The following is a 15864-nucleotide window of genomic DNA, read 5'->3' as shown; positions in this document are numbered from 1 at the left end:
ATGCGAAAACATCCGTGGCATTATATACTATATAACATGAGAAATGACTTAGCAGACAACAAAAGCAGAACAAGTTGAGTAGACATATATGTACATGATTATTGTTCAAATGATAAATATTGTTTATTCTCCGTCGGCGATGGAGTATTTTCAATAGTACTACCCAAAATTAGTTTAAAAACTACTCAATTGTATGATCTTAACAAACGCCTAGATTTGGGATTTTATCTATTTTCCTGATTTGACTTTGTTCTTGACACTCTCCCGCAATACCACCTACCACTTGGAAACTTGTAAACAGACATATCATCGAAACAATAATTATCAGGCCAAATTTAAGTGTTTTTTTTTAATATTGTAGAGACTGGTGGCCAGTCTAGATCCTGATTATTATTCAGCATAAAGGGAGTGGAACGACTGGTTTGCTCGTTGTCAGTATAATATGACCGGGTTTAGGGAGTGCTTATAAAATATGTTTGTTGCCTTCAGGTTGAGACAATAGGAGACGCTTACATGGTAGTAAGTGGACTTCCTGTGAGGAATGAGAACAGACATGCAGGGGAAATTGGCACCATGGCTCTCGATCTGCTCAGCATTTGTGGCACTTTTAAAATACGCCATATGCCGGAAGTGCCTTTAAGACTGAGAATCGGTCTACATACAGGTTGATATTTCTTATATGATATTGAAAAATCATGTGAAATGTTATATGGTAATTTGAAAGAATGACACGTATTTTTGATATATTCTGTAGTAATATGTTGATGATATAATGGCTTATAAATAGCTCACACTAATTTGTTGATTGGGATAATTGTGGTGATCGTAGTGTAAGGACAGTTTTGTGGCGAAATAGACATATGCCTCAAAATCTTAAAACATTGGAATAACTATAATATATATAACTATATAATGTTGAAGAGGGTTCGTTTTTGTTTGTTTGTTTTATTCTTACGTCCCTATATTTACGGTTATATAGAGCCGTATATATATATATCACAGACTAATTAGAACCATTATCATCATAGCTGTACATCAATACCTTGGCATACCACAGAATGATTAGAACCATTATCATCATAGCTGTACATCAATACCTAAGTATATCTCAGAATGATTAGAACCACTGACATCACAGATATACGTGTATAGCTGTACATCAAACCCTGAGCATATCACAGAAAAATTAGAACCACTGACATCACAGATATACATGTATAGCTGTACAACAATACCTGAGCATATCACAGAAAAATTAGAACCACTGACATCACAAATATACATGTATAGCTGTACAATACCTGAGCATATCACAGAATGATTAGAACCACTGACATCACAGATATACATGTATAGCTGTACATTAAAACCTGAGCATATCACAGAAAAATTAGAACCACTGACATCACAGATATACATGTAAAACTGTACATCAATACTTGAGCATATCACAGAATGATTAGAACCACTGACATCACAGATATACATGTATAGCTGTTCATCAATACTTGAGCATATCACAGAATGATTATAACCATTAAAGATGCTCCACCGCTGACAAATGGTATTTTTTCACAATCAAAAACAGGAGCAGACGATTCAGTATTTTTCTTCAGTTACAAAAGTTACATACTTTACACTTTTACTACCATTTGGAAAGTTTGAGCTTCTAATTTTACTTCAAGTTAGAAATATGAAAAATAATTTAATGCATCCCGAAAAAATTCCATGGCACTGTATCCTATATTGAATGAAGTACTGATTGTGCATGCAAAAAAGGCAAAATCAATTATTTTATGTCATTTTTTTGTTTTAATTAGACATATATATATACGATTATACGCCAATTATTGTTCAAATAATGAATTTCATTTAAGCTCTGTCGGCGATTGAGCATCTTTAACAACACAGATATACACGTATAGCTGTACACATAACTGTTCGTAGAATGTTGTGATTGATGGAGCGGATTTATCTCAGACGAAAATTTGTCATATATAAAGAAAGTGTTAAGATGACGACAACTGTGACCTAGAAAGAATCTTCGAAACTTTAACAGAAGATTTTTAAATGTATAGCAACAGTGTTATTTATTGAAATAAATATAAAGAATGGGGGAGTTTTGGCACAGGATAAGACACCATTAGGCATATTGATGACAATGAAAACAAGCCAGGGAATTCAATGGCGTATGTATACACAGTATCTGTTTTAAGCTAGATTTAGAACTTTGATGTTATTGTTGTTTCTACGTATTTAAAGCCGTAAGTAAAATTAAGCCTCTTTTTACAAAGCCATCGATTAACAGATCCAGTCGTTAACAACATTATCTGCCATCGTCATGTCTTTCTAAGATATTTATATGATGGTGTATGTGTGTATAACGAGTTCGGAAAAGTAACGAACGACTAGGTCACTTCATTCCTGCTGCCTCAAGGCACGTGCTTGCTACCAGACGAAACACATCCTTTGAATTGAATGGATGTAACTCCATTACGCAAACCAAAGAATATCGTCTGTCTCTCCCCATTTCGCATTGCATTTCAGGATTTGCCTGTGGAGAAATTGTCTGTCTCCGGCTAAATCTATCTCGGTCTTTAGCTGAAGTGTATATGGTGACGTTTTAATCGAACGCATCTTAACATTTTGAACATGTGTATAAACACAGAACCGCACAATCCGACAGCGAATAATCTGGTTGGTTTAACATCCCATAATACGTCACACACAACATGTCATAGTCAGAAACCTTGCCGAACGTTTTTGTAACAATCTGCATACAACCTTACAAACGTTATAGAAAGTAATATATGTTTTATTCTGACATGTTATTGATAAAGCTATAATACTCGTGTCCTGTAATATTAGATATTTTAAGGTTCTGTTAGCACATGTATTCATTTTGTTTTTCTATTTTGTGATAAACCAATTTTGATTGAAAATACGCTAAAGAGCTGATGGTCGTTTACAGATATTACACCACTAGAATCTGACAAAGAACTGATTTCATTGAATTTATATATGGTATTTTATGCATGAAACATTGAGGTATTGCCAAATCACGGATGAAATAAATTGAAAGTAGCATAATGTACGAATCTGTCCGATAACAATGTAATACATGTTTACCAGTTGTTATTGTAATATAATTGAATCTTGTTATCACAAATTAACGTCATTTAAAGATTGTGGTTAAAAGTTTAGTCATATGATGACCCTGTTCTCTGTGTAGGATCGTGTGTGGCCGGTGTAGTAGGACTGACCATGCCTCGTTACTGTTTATTCGGAGATACTGTCAATACCGCTTCTAGGATGGAGTCGACAGGGAGCGGTAAGTAATCACGTCACAGAGTTATTATTTAAACTCAGGGAGCGGTAAGTATTCACGTCACAGAGTTATTATTTAAACTCAGGGAGCGGTAAGTATTCACGTCACAGAGTTATTATCTAAATTCAGGGAGCGGTAAGTATTCACGTCACAGAGTTATTATTTAAACTCAGGGAGCGGTAAGTATTCACGTCATAGAGTTATAATTTAAACTCAGGGAGCGGTAAGTATTCACGTCACAGAGTTATAATTTAAACTCAGGGAGCGGTAAGTATTCACGTCACAGAGTTATTATTTAAACTCAGAGAGCGGTAAGTATTAACTTCATACAGTGATTATTTAAACTCAGCAGTACACGAATAATTTACCATGCAGAAGAGTACAGTTTATCTCAATAAGCTTAAAACAAATAGTTTCCCACAGGAAGCTGTCAGTGTATTAAAACTCGGTAAATGAACGGCTTTTCTCAAAGAGGATAATGTGTTTAGTTTATCTGGGGGTGCAGTCAGATTCATTAAAAACATAAGATATGTACTTTCACAGATATAAAAGTAGATTCACATGTCACAACAACTGAGAGTTTATAAGAGCAGAGTTGTATAGATTTTCTCAAGAAATTGTTATAGATAGTGTAGCCATTTATTTTTGCGGGGTCATCGCTATGGTCGAGAAATAATCCGTGATACATTAAGTAGTTGTTAAATTCTATAGATCCCTGAAGCCTAGTTGCAACAATTTGATTTGATGAAATTTTAAGTTTTAGGCCCAAATCACGGACCGTGACTCGTGAAAACAACACAATGTTTAACTTACAGAGCAGCTGTAACCTACATAGTCTATGGTAGTGTATCTATGGCAGCAGTACGTGTAGTATAAGTGTATACATTTTCATTATATATTTCAATGAGATTCAGTGCTTTTGTTGACACGATCTGGCACCTGCACATACATGATAAGTTACAATTTGTGGTATATGTACACACCTTTGATGTCACCGCCCCAGTCCTTCTCAATTCGATATCAAAAGGCTTTCATGTGTGATTTTCATTAAATTAATTACACAGATCGAATAATATTTATGCAAATACAAAACCCTTGCTATGGGGTTCATCGCGGAAGCTTTAAGAGCATTGAGAGCTGATGCATGTAAATCTCATTAATAAGAAAAAAATAAGCCAGTAGCATTTCAATTACAATGAAACATACTCATTCATTTCGGTAAAACTTTGATATGACGTTTGGTTGATAAGAGGTAATACTGCCTTACATAATCAAACACTTGGCTACACACTGATGCATGTTATTGGTGTGTCAGTTTATGAGTAAACAGTAATTGGGAGATAAGCTTCTTTATCTCTACAATAATACCTGAGTATACCTCTTCAGATAATTGAACATGATATTATACTTGAGAATATCAGTTTGGCACATATTTTTCTAAAGCTATCTTGGAACATCTGTTATAAATTCAGTGATTTGGACAATTGCAGAGTCTCGCGACATTAACTCTAGCATACTTTCGACAATAGCTTTACTAACAAAGTCTGAAACTTTTTCAAGGAGTAAGGGAAATTGATATAAAACATGACATTACACACTTTGTGCCCTTACAAACTTATGTATGTAGGAAAGGAATTATCGGAAGTGAGTTGTAAATATAAGACAAATAAATCATTCCAACAGTGAACACAGAATCATTGTCTAATGTATGTCTAATGCCCTATGTAATGATAATAATATATTTACCAACATAAACTACAAGTCGACACAAATACAATAAACATACAATTTCACTGTATGTGATAGCAAAGTGGCCTTCAACACAGTAATTCTAATTACGTAATTATATAAAACTGTATCGATAGCCGATCCCTGAATCGTGTTAAATCAATCTGTCTATGCTAACAAAGCCACTTATGAATCTGACAGTATAGCGGTGCGTGACTGGGGTTACATTTGTTCTCACGACAGATTGAACAGCTCAGGCACACGAGTCTTAAGATATTCTATAGAGAGTCTAAATTGTTTGTTTCTTTCTTTTTTTCTTCGTTTTTGGTTTGTTTGTTTGTTTGTTTTTGTATTGTTTAGTTTAGAAGTTGTTTTTTCACTGTGACAAATCTGCAGGGACTAGATGTTTCTTGTGACTAAGTATTAGATTAATGTGCGGGATAGCGATCGTGCTTTTATTACATCATCATCTCAGGTCGTATTGATATTTGATTCCTGAATCGTGTTAAAGCAAGCCGTGTCCTTGTGTTGCCGTTAATTAAGTCAATTTTTTACCCAACACCCATACGAAGGGTACCCTCTATCTGATATAACGACACATCAGGTAGTCCTTTAAACAAGAGAGTAGCGCTTTGGTATTGATTAGCGAGACCGTAAAATAATTAACATGTTACGTTAAAATTTATACTATTTGATAACTAAGCACAATAGGCTACAACGCACGACATCCTATGATTTTTCCTAATGCTAATGAAGCTAACACTCAAAAGAGGCATTTGTTGTGAAAGGCATCCAGGTGTGATCATTTTTTTATGTAATTGATATATATAGGGACAGAGAAGATAGGTTGTTGTTTGTACAATGTGCTAAAGGCATTAATATCTGATGATAAAAGAATTAACATGTTATCGCAAAATAAAGCATTTTCCATAACATCTTTACAGCCATTACACTTTCGTTAAATGTACACAAAAGTATCACTCATTCCATATCTCTATAATATGTGAATCAAGCAACAATGTTATATTTAAGTTAATACATAGCAATAAAACTCAACTGCAGAAAGTAACATATTACAATACGTAAGTATTGTGGCGTAGGGGGATGTATGTATTGCGCAAGTAATGTAGAAAGTCAATTATTAAATGCATCGTTTCCCACAGTTGTTTTTTACAATGAGAGTTGTAGAGAGTTTTCCAAAATTTTAATCTTTCCCCTGCCTGCATTTTAAAACCATGTTAAATCAATACCTCTTTTGAAAGCCATATTAGCGTATCAAAAACATATACAAACACCTTGTTTAAAGAGACGTAATTGTAGCCCTGACCAAGTTTACAACTAAATATTCAAGAACTATTTACTCGAATACCTCTACGGTGTTAATTTGTTCCATCAGTTTTGATTTTGTCAATGATATACACTAATCCATACATAAATATGTAACATGTTGCAGCCTTCCGGATACACATCAGTCTGCCCACTAAGACAGTACTAGATGACCTGGGAGGATACCAGTTAGAATATCGAGGCGAGGTGGAACTTAAGGTACTAAAAAGTCAGTGGGTGGGACTCAGAAATAATTGAGTGGCGCTCAGATGTCATTGAGTGGGAAGGAAATGTTGTCAGCGACAATGGTATTTTCAGTGACAATGGGATTGTCAGCGACAATGTATTGTCACAACAATGGTGTTGCCAACGACATTGTATTGTTAGCGACAATGGTATTGCCACGACAATGGTATTACTAGCGACAATATATTACCAGCGCCAATGTATTGTCTGTCAGCGAAAAAGGTATTGCAAGCTTCAATGTATTGCCAGCGACAAAGGTATTGCCAGCGAAACAATGTTTTGTGAAAATGCATAAAAATGTCAAAGAGAAATAGATTAATAACATTTCTTTTAAATGTCAGATGTTTTTCTATACTATTAGTAAAATTGGTACAAATTGAAGAAATAGCAAACACTTCATTTTGTTTGTTTGTTTGTTTGTTTGATTAATTAACGTCCTATTAACAGCTATGGTCATGTAAGGACGGCCTCCCATGCATGCGGTGTGTTGCTTGTATGTTGTGCGAGGTGCGTGTTTTGGGAGACTGCGGTATATTTTTTTTGTCTTCTTGTATAGTGGAACTGTTGCCCTTTTTATAGTGCTATATCACTGAAGCATGCCGCCGAAGACACCAAGCAACACACTCCACCCGGTCACATTATACTGACAACGGGCGAACCAGTCGTCCCACTCCCTGTGTACTGAGCGCTAAGCAGGAGCAGAAACTACCACTTTTATAGACTTTGGTGTGTCTCGGCCAGGGGACAGAACCCAGAGCCTTCCTCACAGGGGCGAACGCTCAACTCAAGGCCAAAAGTGAGGCGGTGCCAAGGGAGGCATTAGGAAAGACAAAGTCAGTTAGGAAGAAAAGAAAAGATAAGATCCTAAATTTAGTCGCCTTTTACGATCATGCAATAGGGGCAGCAGGTACAATTCTAACGCCCTACCTGTAGGGCCAACACTTCAAAAATAAATGTCATCCATATAATAATTTGACTTTCAAACAAGAAAGGAAAATAGTCATATACGGTGTTTATTTTCATCGCTTTTATTCATCCTCCAGGCTAGACTCGGCATTATTTGTGTTTTTACAGGGAAAAGGGCTAGCGAAGACATATTGGCTTGTAGGAAAAGATGGATTTACTAAGCCCCTACCGGAGCCCCCGCCGCTAAACGAGTAAGTTGGCAGTCAATGGATGCTTATTTCAGGAAGTTAACTGAATAAATGCGAAATTAAATATAAGCTATCCAAAATCACCCTTAAATAAGATGTTGTTAGACTTCTAGAATTACTTTTTTTCCATTCCTGTATTCACAAGAATAATTCAATACACAATAACAATATTTTAATGGTGTTTTATTACTTTTATACAGCGAGAACAACCACGGGTAAGCTGTAATACTGAAATGTTCCTCTACACTTATTGCTCAGTCTGAAGTTTTTCCTCTGTACTGTTCTGACATCGAAGTTTTCCGTTGCACTAGTTCGAATTCTGAAGTGATCCCTCGCACTAGTTCGAATTCTGAAGTGGTCCCTCGCACTAGTTCTGATACTGAAGTGGTTCCTCGCACTAGTTCTGATTCTGAAGTGATCCCTCGCACTAGTTCTGATACTGAAGTGATCCCTCGCACTAGTTCTGATACTGAAGTGATCCCTCGCACTAGTTCTGATACCGAAGTGATCCCTCGCACTAGTTCTGATACTGAAGTGGTCCCTCGCACTAGTTCTGATACTGAAGTGGTCCCTCGCACTAGTTCTGATACTGAAGTGGTCCCTCGCACTAGTTCTGATACTGAAGTGGTCCCTCGTACTAGTTCTGATACTGAAGTGGTCCCTCGCACTAGTTCTGATACTGAAGTGGTCCCTCGCACTAGTTCTGATACTGAAGTGGTCCCTCGCACTAGTTCTGATACTGAAGTGGTCCCTCGCACTAGTTCTGATACTGAAGTGGTCCCTCGCACTAGTTCTGATACTGAAGTGGTCCCTCGCACTAGTTCTGATACTGAAGTGGTCCCTCGCACTAGTTCGAATTCTGAAGTGATCCCTCGCACTAGTTCTGATACTGAAGTGATCCCTCGCACTAGTTCTGATACTGAAGTGGTCCCTCGCACTAGTTCTGATACTGAAGTGGTCCCTCGCACTAGTTCTGATACTGAAGTGGTCCCTCGCACTAGTTCTGATACTGAAGTGGTTCCTCGCACTAGTTCTGATACTGAAGTGGTTCCTCGCACTAGTTCTGATACTGAAGTGGTCCCTCGCACTAGTTCTGATACTGAAGTGTGGTCCCTCGCACTAGTTCTGATACTGAAGTGATCCCTCGCACTAGTTCTGATACTGAAGTGGTACCTCGCACTAGTTCTGATAATGAAGTGGTTCCTCGCACTAGTTCTTATACTGAAGTGGTCCCTCGCACTAGTTCTGATACTGAAGTGGTCCCTCGCACTAGTTCTGATACTGAAGTGGTACCTCGCACTAGTTCTGATAATGAAGTAGTTCCTCGCACTAGTTCTGATACTGAAGTGGTTCCTCGCACTAGTTCTGATACTGAAGTGGTCCCTCGCGCTAGTTCTGATACTGAAGTGGTCCCTCGCACTAGTTCTGATACTGAAGTGGTTCCTCGCGCTAATTCTGATACTGAAGTGGTCCCTTGCACTAGTTCTGATACTGAAGTGGTCCCTCGCACTATTTCTGATACTGAAGTGGTCCCTCGTACTAGTTCTGATACTGAAGTGGTCCCTCGCACTAGTTCTGATACTGAAGTGGTCCCTCGCACTAGTTCTGATACTTAGTGTTCCTCTGTACCAGTACTAACACTGAAGCACCGGTGTCCCTCTGCACAACTGTCAATCCCTACTCTTGTCAATACTTCCACTTTTTGACGAAAAATGAACTACTGTAAAGAAATGTGTAACATGAATTTAAAATCCTATAATTATATAAGGCGGTATTTCTGATATATGATCTCTGCTTAACCAACTTATTCATAAAATACGAAAGTATATTCCTTAATTCCGTATCATATATTTACGGATCAATTTGAATATATTTTTATGTTATGGAGATATAACACAAAAATCTGAGTGTACTCTAAATAAGCCGCGAAATGGTTTATGATGAGAGTACACTCAGATTTTTGTGTTATATCTCCATAACATTAAATATCTATTCAAATTAATCCTTATAATTCAATTTACTAACGATAATCTCTTCAATATTCAAAATTTATTTTGGGACTCGTTTGTCTATGAAATCATTGCGCCGTCATCTCAGCCAATCAGAAGCAACATAACAAACGGCGACGCCATTTTTTTCTTTATGGGCTGATAAAGTAATTTGTAAGCCAATGAAAATACTCGTAACAAGCAAAATGGAATTATATATATATATATTTACGTTGTGTTTGAAATCAAAAAGTGGACAAAATGTACCTACATGTCTAAGCTGACGCTCCTAATTTCCCTGGTATATATCCTCGTTGAGATGGTGTTTCAAATCTCTCTCTTTGTCTATATCTCCAAAGAGACTATTTCTGTATAAAGTGACATTTGTAATCGTGTCTACATCTCTTCAGGAGGATGTGTCAAATATGCTTGAGTGTATACCACTTAAAGAGTATACATGTATTTATAGTTTACCATTGTGTCTATCTCTATGTAAAAAATATTATTTATAATCGCATCTGTTACTACATGTATATTTCCTTACGTGCGAGCTTCAAATCTCTAACTATGTCTAAATTTCTTACCTCTTTTGTGCCTCCAATTCTTAACAATGGTGCCTCTAAATCTTAATTTGTCTCCATAAGAGTATGCCTATAATCCCCCTGACCTATTCTGTATTTGCATATTACAGAGTTATCTACCCTTGCGGGTAGGTATATATTGTGACGTCCTGTGTTTGCGAGCGTAACGTCATACATTTCGGAGAAAACGATGTAAATTGCGCTCACAAAATAATGACGTAACAATCGATACCTACCCGCAAGGGAGCTAATTCTGTAATATGCAAAGACGGAATAGTGTCCGACATTTCTATCTTCCTTTGTACCTGTAAGAGTATTTTTAGTATCCCATATCGTGTGGATATCTCCCTTAAACCATGCTTCTTAAGGCGGATGTATACGAAACCTGTTATATGAACACTTTTTCCTCTACAGACATTCTGCTACATTTTCTGCAAACAAATACCACACTGTATCTATTTCATGCATATTATCTGTTTACCCTTGTGCTGGTGAAGAGTTTATATTGTGTATATGTTATATATTGTCGTTACTACACCGTTCATCGTATTCAGTGTTGTAGGTAGCAACGTATTTGTAATATTGTGGGAGAGGAGATTCTTAAATATCCAAAAACTTAAAATGTTAACGAGTGTATAACAAAGACCGATAAATAAATCAAATATGGCGCAACGCAACGATATATAAGTAGTTATATAGGTGATTCTGAGTATATATATGATTAGTTATATAGCTGATTCTGAGTATATATATGAGTAGATATATAGAGCTGATTCTGAGTATATATATATGAGTAGTTATATAGCTGATTCTGAGTATATATATGAGTAGATATATAGAGCTGATTCTGAGTATATATATAAGTAGATAAAAACAATAAGTCGTTATTGTTTTTATTTCTTATAGATTTCGTCCGTAAGGATTTTCCCTTAAATTTATCATATAAGTAGATATATAGCTGATTCTGAGTATATATATGAGTAGATATATAGATGGGTTTAAATGAAATAAATGCTTCATTTTTTTCCAAATTAATCCACAGTATAAAATTCCTAATGTAAACACCGTATCCATCTTTTAGATAACTAAACAAGTGATGTTTAGTATAATGTAATGCATTAGTTAAAGATGCTCCACCGCTGACAAATGGTATTTATTCACTATCAAAAACAAGAGCAGACGATTAAGTATTTTTCTTCAGTTACAAAAGTTACTTACTTTACACCATAACCACCATTGAAAAGTTTGAGCTTTTAATTTTATTTCAAGTTAAACATATCAAAAATAATTATTTGCATCCCGAAAAAATTCCGTGGCACTATATCCTAAATGGAATGAAGTAATGATTTGGCATTTAACAAAAGCAAAACAAATAATTTAATATGACTTTGTCTGTTAATTAGACATATATATACACGATTAACCACCATTTATTGTGAGCTTACGTCTGGTTTGGAAGAAACAACAGATTTCGAATGGAAAACTGTTGACTTACTGAACCTAAACTATAAGTTTCATATTAGATGTATGTACATATTAAATAGATCCAACACAAATTATATTAATATTTGAACTTCGTATTTAAAAAGCTCTTTAGAAATGTAGATACAATTTTGTATACCGGTAGAACCAGCAAAAATAAATAAATCGTCAATGAAGCGGAATTGCACTATGAATTTGTCCTTTACCCTCTATTGCCAGACCTTTGTTTCTAAACCCGCATACGTCATACAATACCAGTCTCTCGATACACCGTTGAGAATCAGCACGTACTTTTACGTCGCAGAAATCACGAATAAAAATTTACCGCCACAACATTAAAACTATAAACTATGAACGCAAGGTTGTATTAAGCGAGTCCCCTATTAGTGTTTTGCTGTTTCCATACATGACTCTCGTGGGATCATTGTTTAAATGTTAGAGTATGTTTCACATGTATTCCATGTCTATTGAGGGAAGTACTGCTATAGAACCGTGCCAATGTACTTTTATGGATCCCACACGGTTTTGTGTCAAAGTGTAAGAAGATTGTATCAGAAATGGTCACATACATCGCACTCATCAACACATTTATTGATAAGTTACTATGACTTATAATATTCCTTAACAATTGTCTGTACCCCTCAACTCTTCATGTTAACATTGAATAGTGAATATCCTTCAGTACTCGCAACTATCGCTGTATCTGTCTCTCTTGCTATAATTGTTAAAACTCTGTCTCTTTTATTTGACTCCTATCGTTACTGACGAGAATGAGAAGGGCAGTAGTTACCATGCTCTTATAAGCATTGGACATTCCAGCTCATCAGCAAAAACGTTGCTTTTTACATCATTAACTAATGCCGAAATTCTAATTTATAACACAGTTCATACTCAGTAATATAATTCATTCGCGCACCATTTTTCCTTTGAATAATGATAACGTTAATATAAAAAAAAACTGTTAATCATTCTGTTGTGTGCATAGTAAAGGTGTTTCACTCATAATAATAATATGAAAATGTTAATTGACATATTATGAAAAACAATGTTTGTCGGTTTTAATATTGAACGGTAAATTAATCTGCTACAAATACCGAAAAACTGATCAAATACGACACAAATGCTAAATATACCTCAAATGGATGACGACAATGTTAGAATCGTTTCTTACAATATTATATATTTTTGCATTGCAGCCTGGCGTCGGTATTACAAGCACAAAAACTACAAAATGATACCAAGCAAGCCGACACCGGTACAGCTACGCGACCCCCACAAACTACATCGAAGGCTGAGCCCAATAATATAACTGTAAGTGAGTTGCAGTGTGCGTGTTGTGAGCAGCCGAAGTCCTCCCCTAAACACGACCCGCACGCGTATGACAGTAACGACAATCCGAAAGGTGGGCCTGCCAAGCCTAACAGGATACAGGTGAACTGTGATATTTGTATAACTGGAAACAATCAAAGCAATTCAACAGAGGCGATAACCCCTGTCGCCAAGGTATGACGACATACCACGGCATATGATAGGTTTGGCACGGTGATATCATTATCAAGTATCGTATAACCTATTATTGGGACATTTTACATAATTCAAAGTTCGCTATTTTGGTCACATCAGAATATATAATTCATCCATTTTTCAATAATCCAGGTTCGACTTTTGCGGTCTATGCTATATTCTTTGAAATTCCGAATATGTCACCAACACAAAACTAACCGATTACACGGTACCATTGGTCTATACTTATAAATTAATATTTCTGTAGATCATCCCAGCACAATGAAATGCGATAGGTTAATACATGTCTTGGTAACATCCCTTTATTTTATAATGTTGTGTCACTAGGTCTTGTTTTACATATAATTTCATTACATTATATTAGTCTAATAATCTTCAATTATTTGTAAATAGAATGAAATACATATCACGACAAAGAGGATTCCATTTCATCAGAATATACCAATCTGTGTCGAGGCGCACTGATGTATAGATTTAATTAATTATTTTATCACACTCTATTCATACGTAAACAGGCTCTATCATATCTTAATGGAAATTGCAATTTCAAATGAAGTAGCAGCAAAACCTTAAGAAGCTCTGTGTGGTTTTTTTCTGCAGAACGTAGTTTTAACTAAGGTGTCATGATTAGGTGCGCCGACATTGTCTGTAGTACACATTAATGAATGTATAGAACGAAAATATTTTAAATTATTGACAGGTTAAACAAATAATTGTTATAATTTTATAGCACTTTTCATTGTCGTTAATAGATCATACCTGACGATGGCATAGTTGTATATTTATACCTTTTGCATTCCAATATACATCATCATCCCCATGGTAAAAATATTGTATTTTTGTACCTTTGTTACTACAAGTGTGATCTGATGTACATAGTTTCTATTGTTACGACTAGTGTGACCCATTGTACATCTATTACAGTGTTACTACAAGGGACGAGCCCGTGCATTCATCATTTTATCATGACTAATATGACCTATTGTTTCTATTGTTACTATTAGGGACGATTCCTAATATTCATTGTAATATAACGACCTATTATTTCTAGTATTCATTATTTTATCATGACTAATATGACCCATTATTTCTATTGTTACTATTAGGGACGATTCCTAATATTCATTGTAGTATAACGACCTTTTATTTCTAGTATTCATTATTTTATCATGACTAATATGACCCATTATTTCTATTGTTACTATTAGGGACGATTCCTAATATTCATTGTAATATAACGACCTTTTATTTCTAGTATTCATTGTTTTATCATGACTAATATGACCCATTATTTCTATTGTTACTATTAGGGACGATTCCTAATATTCATTGTAGTATAACGACCTATTATTTCTAGTATTCATTGTTTTATCATGACTAATATGACCCATTATTTCTATTGTTACTATTAGGGACGATTCCTAATATTCATTGTAGTATAACGACCTATTATTTCTAGTATTCATTGTTTTATCATGACTAATATGACCTATTATTTCTATTGTTACTATTAGGGACGATTCCTAATATTCATTGTAGTATAACGACCTATTATTTCTAGTATTCATTATTTTATCATGACTAATATGACCTATTATTTCTATTGTTACAATAAGGTACTCGCCCTTGTGTTCATTCTTTATCCCGACTTATATGACATATTGTTTCTATTGTTACTATAAGGTACTCGCCCTTGTGTTCATTCTTTATCACGACTTATATGACATATTGTTTCTATTGTTACTATAAGGTACTCGCCCTTGTGTTCATTCTTTATCACGACTAATATGACCTATTGTTTCTATTGTTACGACGAGTATATGTACAGTCTATTATTATATGTGTTTGAATCATGTGATCTATGCCCTTGTGATACATACTATATACAATGCAATCTGATTAAAACACAGATCCTTATAACCACTCCGTTCAATAGAGGATCTGACAATATCCTACAAGCTGTCACGTCCAGATGACCTTTATACCACGTGTGCTTCAGAGCAAGTGCAGTTTCTCAACCTTACAACATCAGTTGAAATCATCTTTTCGCCTCAGTATACATATGCAATTAGCTTTTTTCAAACTCTTTCGTCCCCAGTCAAGATTCTGGCAGTGCCAATATAATTGGCCATTTCAAAAGGTCATCCTGACGTGACCCCTAATGGGATGTTCTCAGATCCTCTTATCCAACGTAGTGATAATAAGGATCTGTATTTTAATCAGATTGTATACAATGTACATTTCAATGTAAATATAACATACAAATCTTTACTGTGGCTGTAGTAATATTATCATTTTAAGTCTTGATAAAAGAAACCAAACCGTGGTCATCCAATAGTGACCAAAATATTTTTTATAAACATTAATAGAAAATCAGAAGCGAATCATGAGAATGTTGGGGTTTTTCGGTGTCTTCTTCTACTGGCAACTTGGTTAGAGTTATTAGTTCTTCTGGGGGAAATTAACTACTTGACATCTAAACCTAATTATTGAAATTAAGGATGAAA

General features: G+C 35.4%; 1 protein-coding gene across 1 annotated transcript in view; it reads left to right on the top strand.

The window, feature by feature from the left end:
• LOC138308141 (retinal guanylyl cyclase 2-like) overlaps nucleotides 1-13605 on the top strand; it is a 57358-nt gene extending 43753 nt beyond the window's left edge. Inside the window, exons 13-18 of the mRNA XM_069249082.1 lie at nucleotides 490-664; nucleotides 3233-3331; nucleotides 6510-6601; nucleotides 7703-7785; nucleotides 7983-7997; nucleotides 13030-13605. Coding sequence (XP_069105183.1) covers nucleotides 490-664; nucleotides 3233-3331; nucleotides 6510-6601; nucleotides 7703-7785; nucleotides 7983-7997; nucleotides 13030-13342 — 777 coding nt within the window. The 3' untranslated portion in view covers nucleotides 13343-13605. The remainder of the gene's footprint in view (nucleotides 1-489; nucleotides 665-3232; nucleotides 3332-6509; nucleotides 6602-7702; nucleotides 7786-7982; nucleotides 7998-13029) is intronic.
• Nucleotides 13606-15864: the final 2259 nt, after the last annotated feature.

The sequence above is a fragment of the Argopecten irradians genome, chromosome 14 (genome assembly GCF_041381155.1).
Source record: "Argopecten irradians isolate NY chromosome 14, Ai_NY, whole genome shotgun sequence".
Lineage (NCBI taxonomy): Eukaryota > Metazoa > Mollusca > Bivalvia > Pectinida > Pectinidae > Argopecten > Argopecten irradians.
This window is presented reverse-complemented; position numbering and strand designations above follow the sequence as displayed.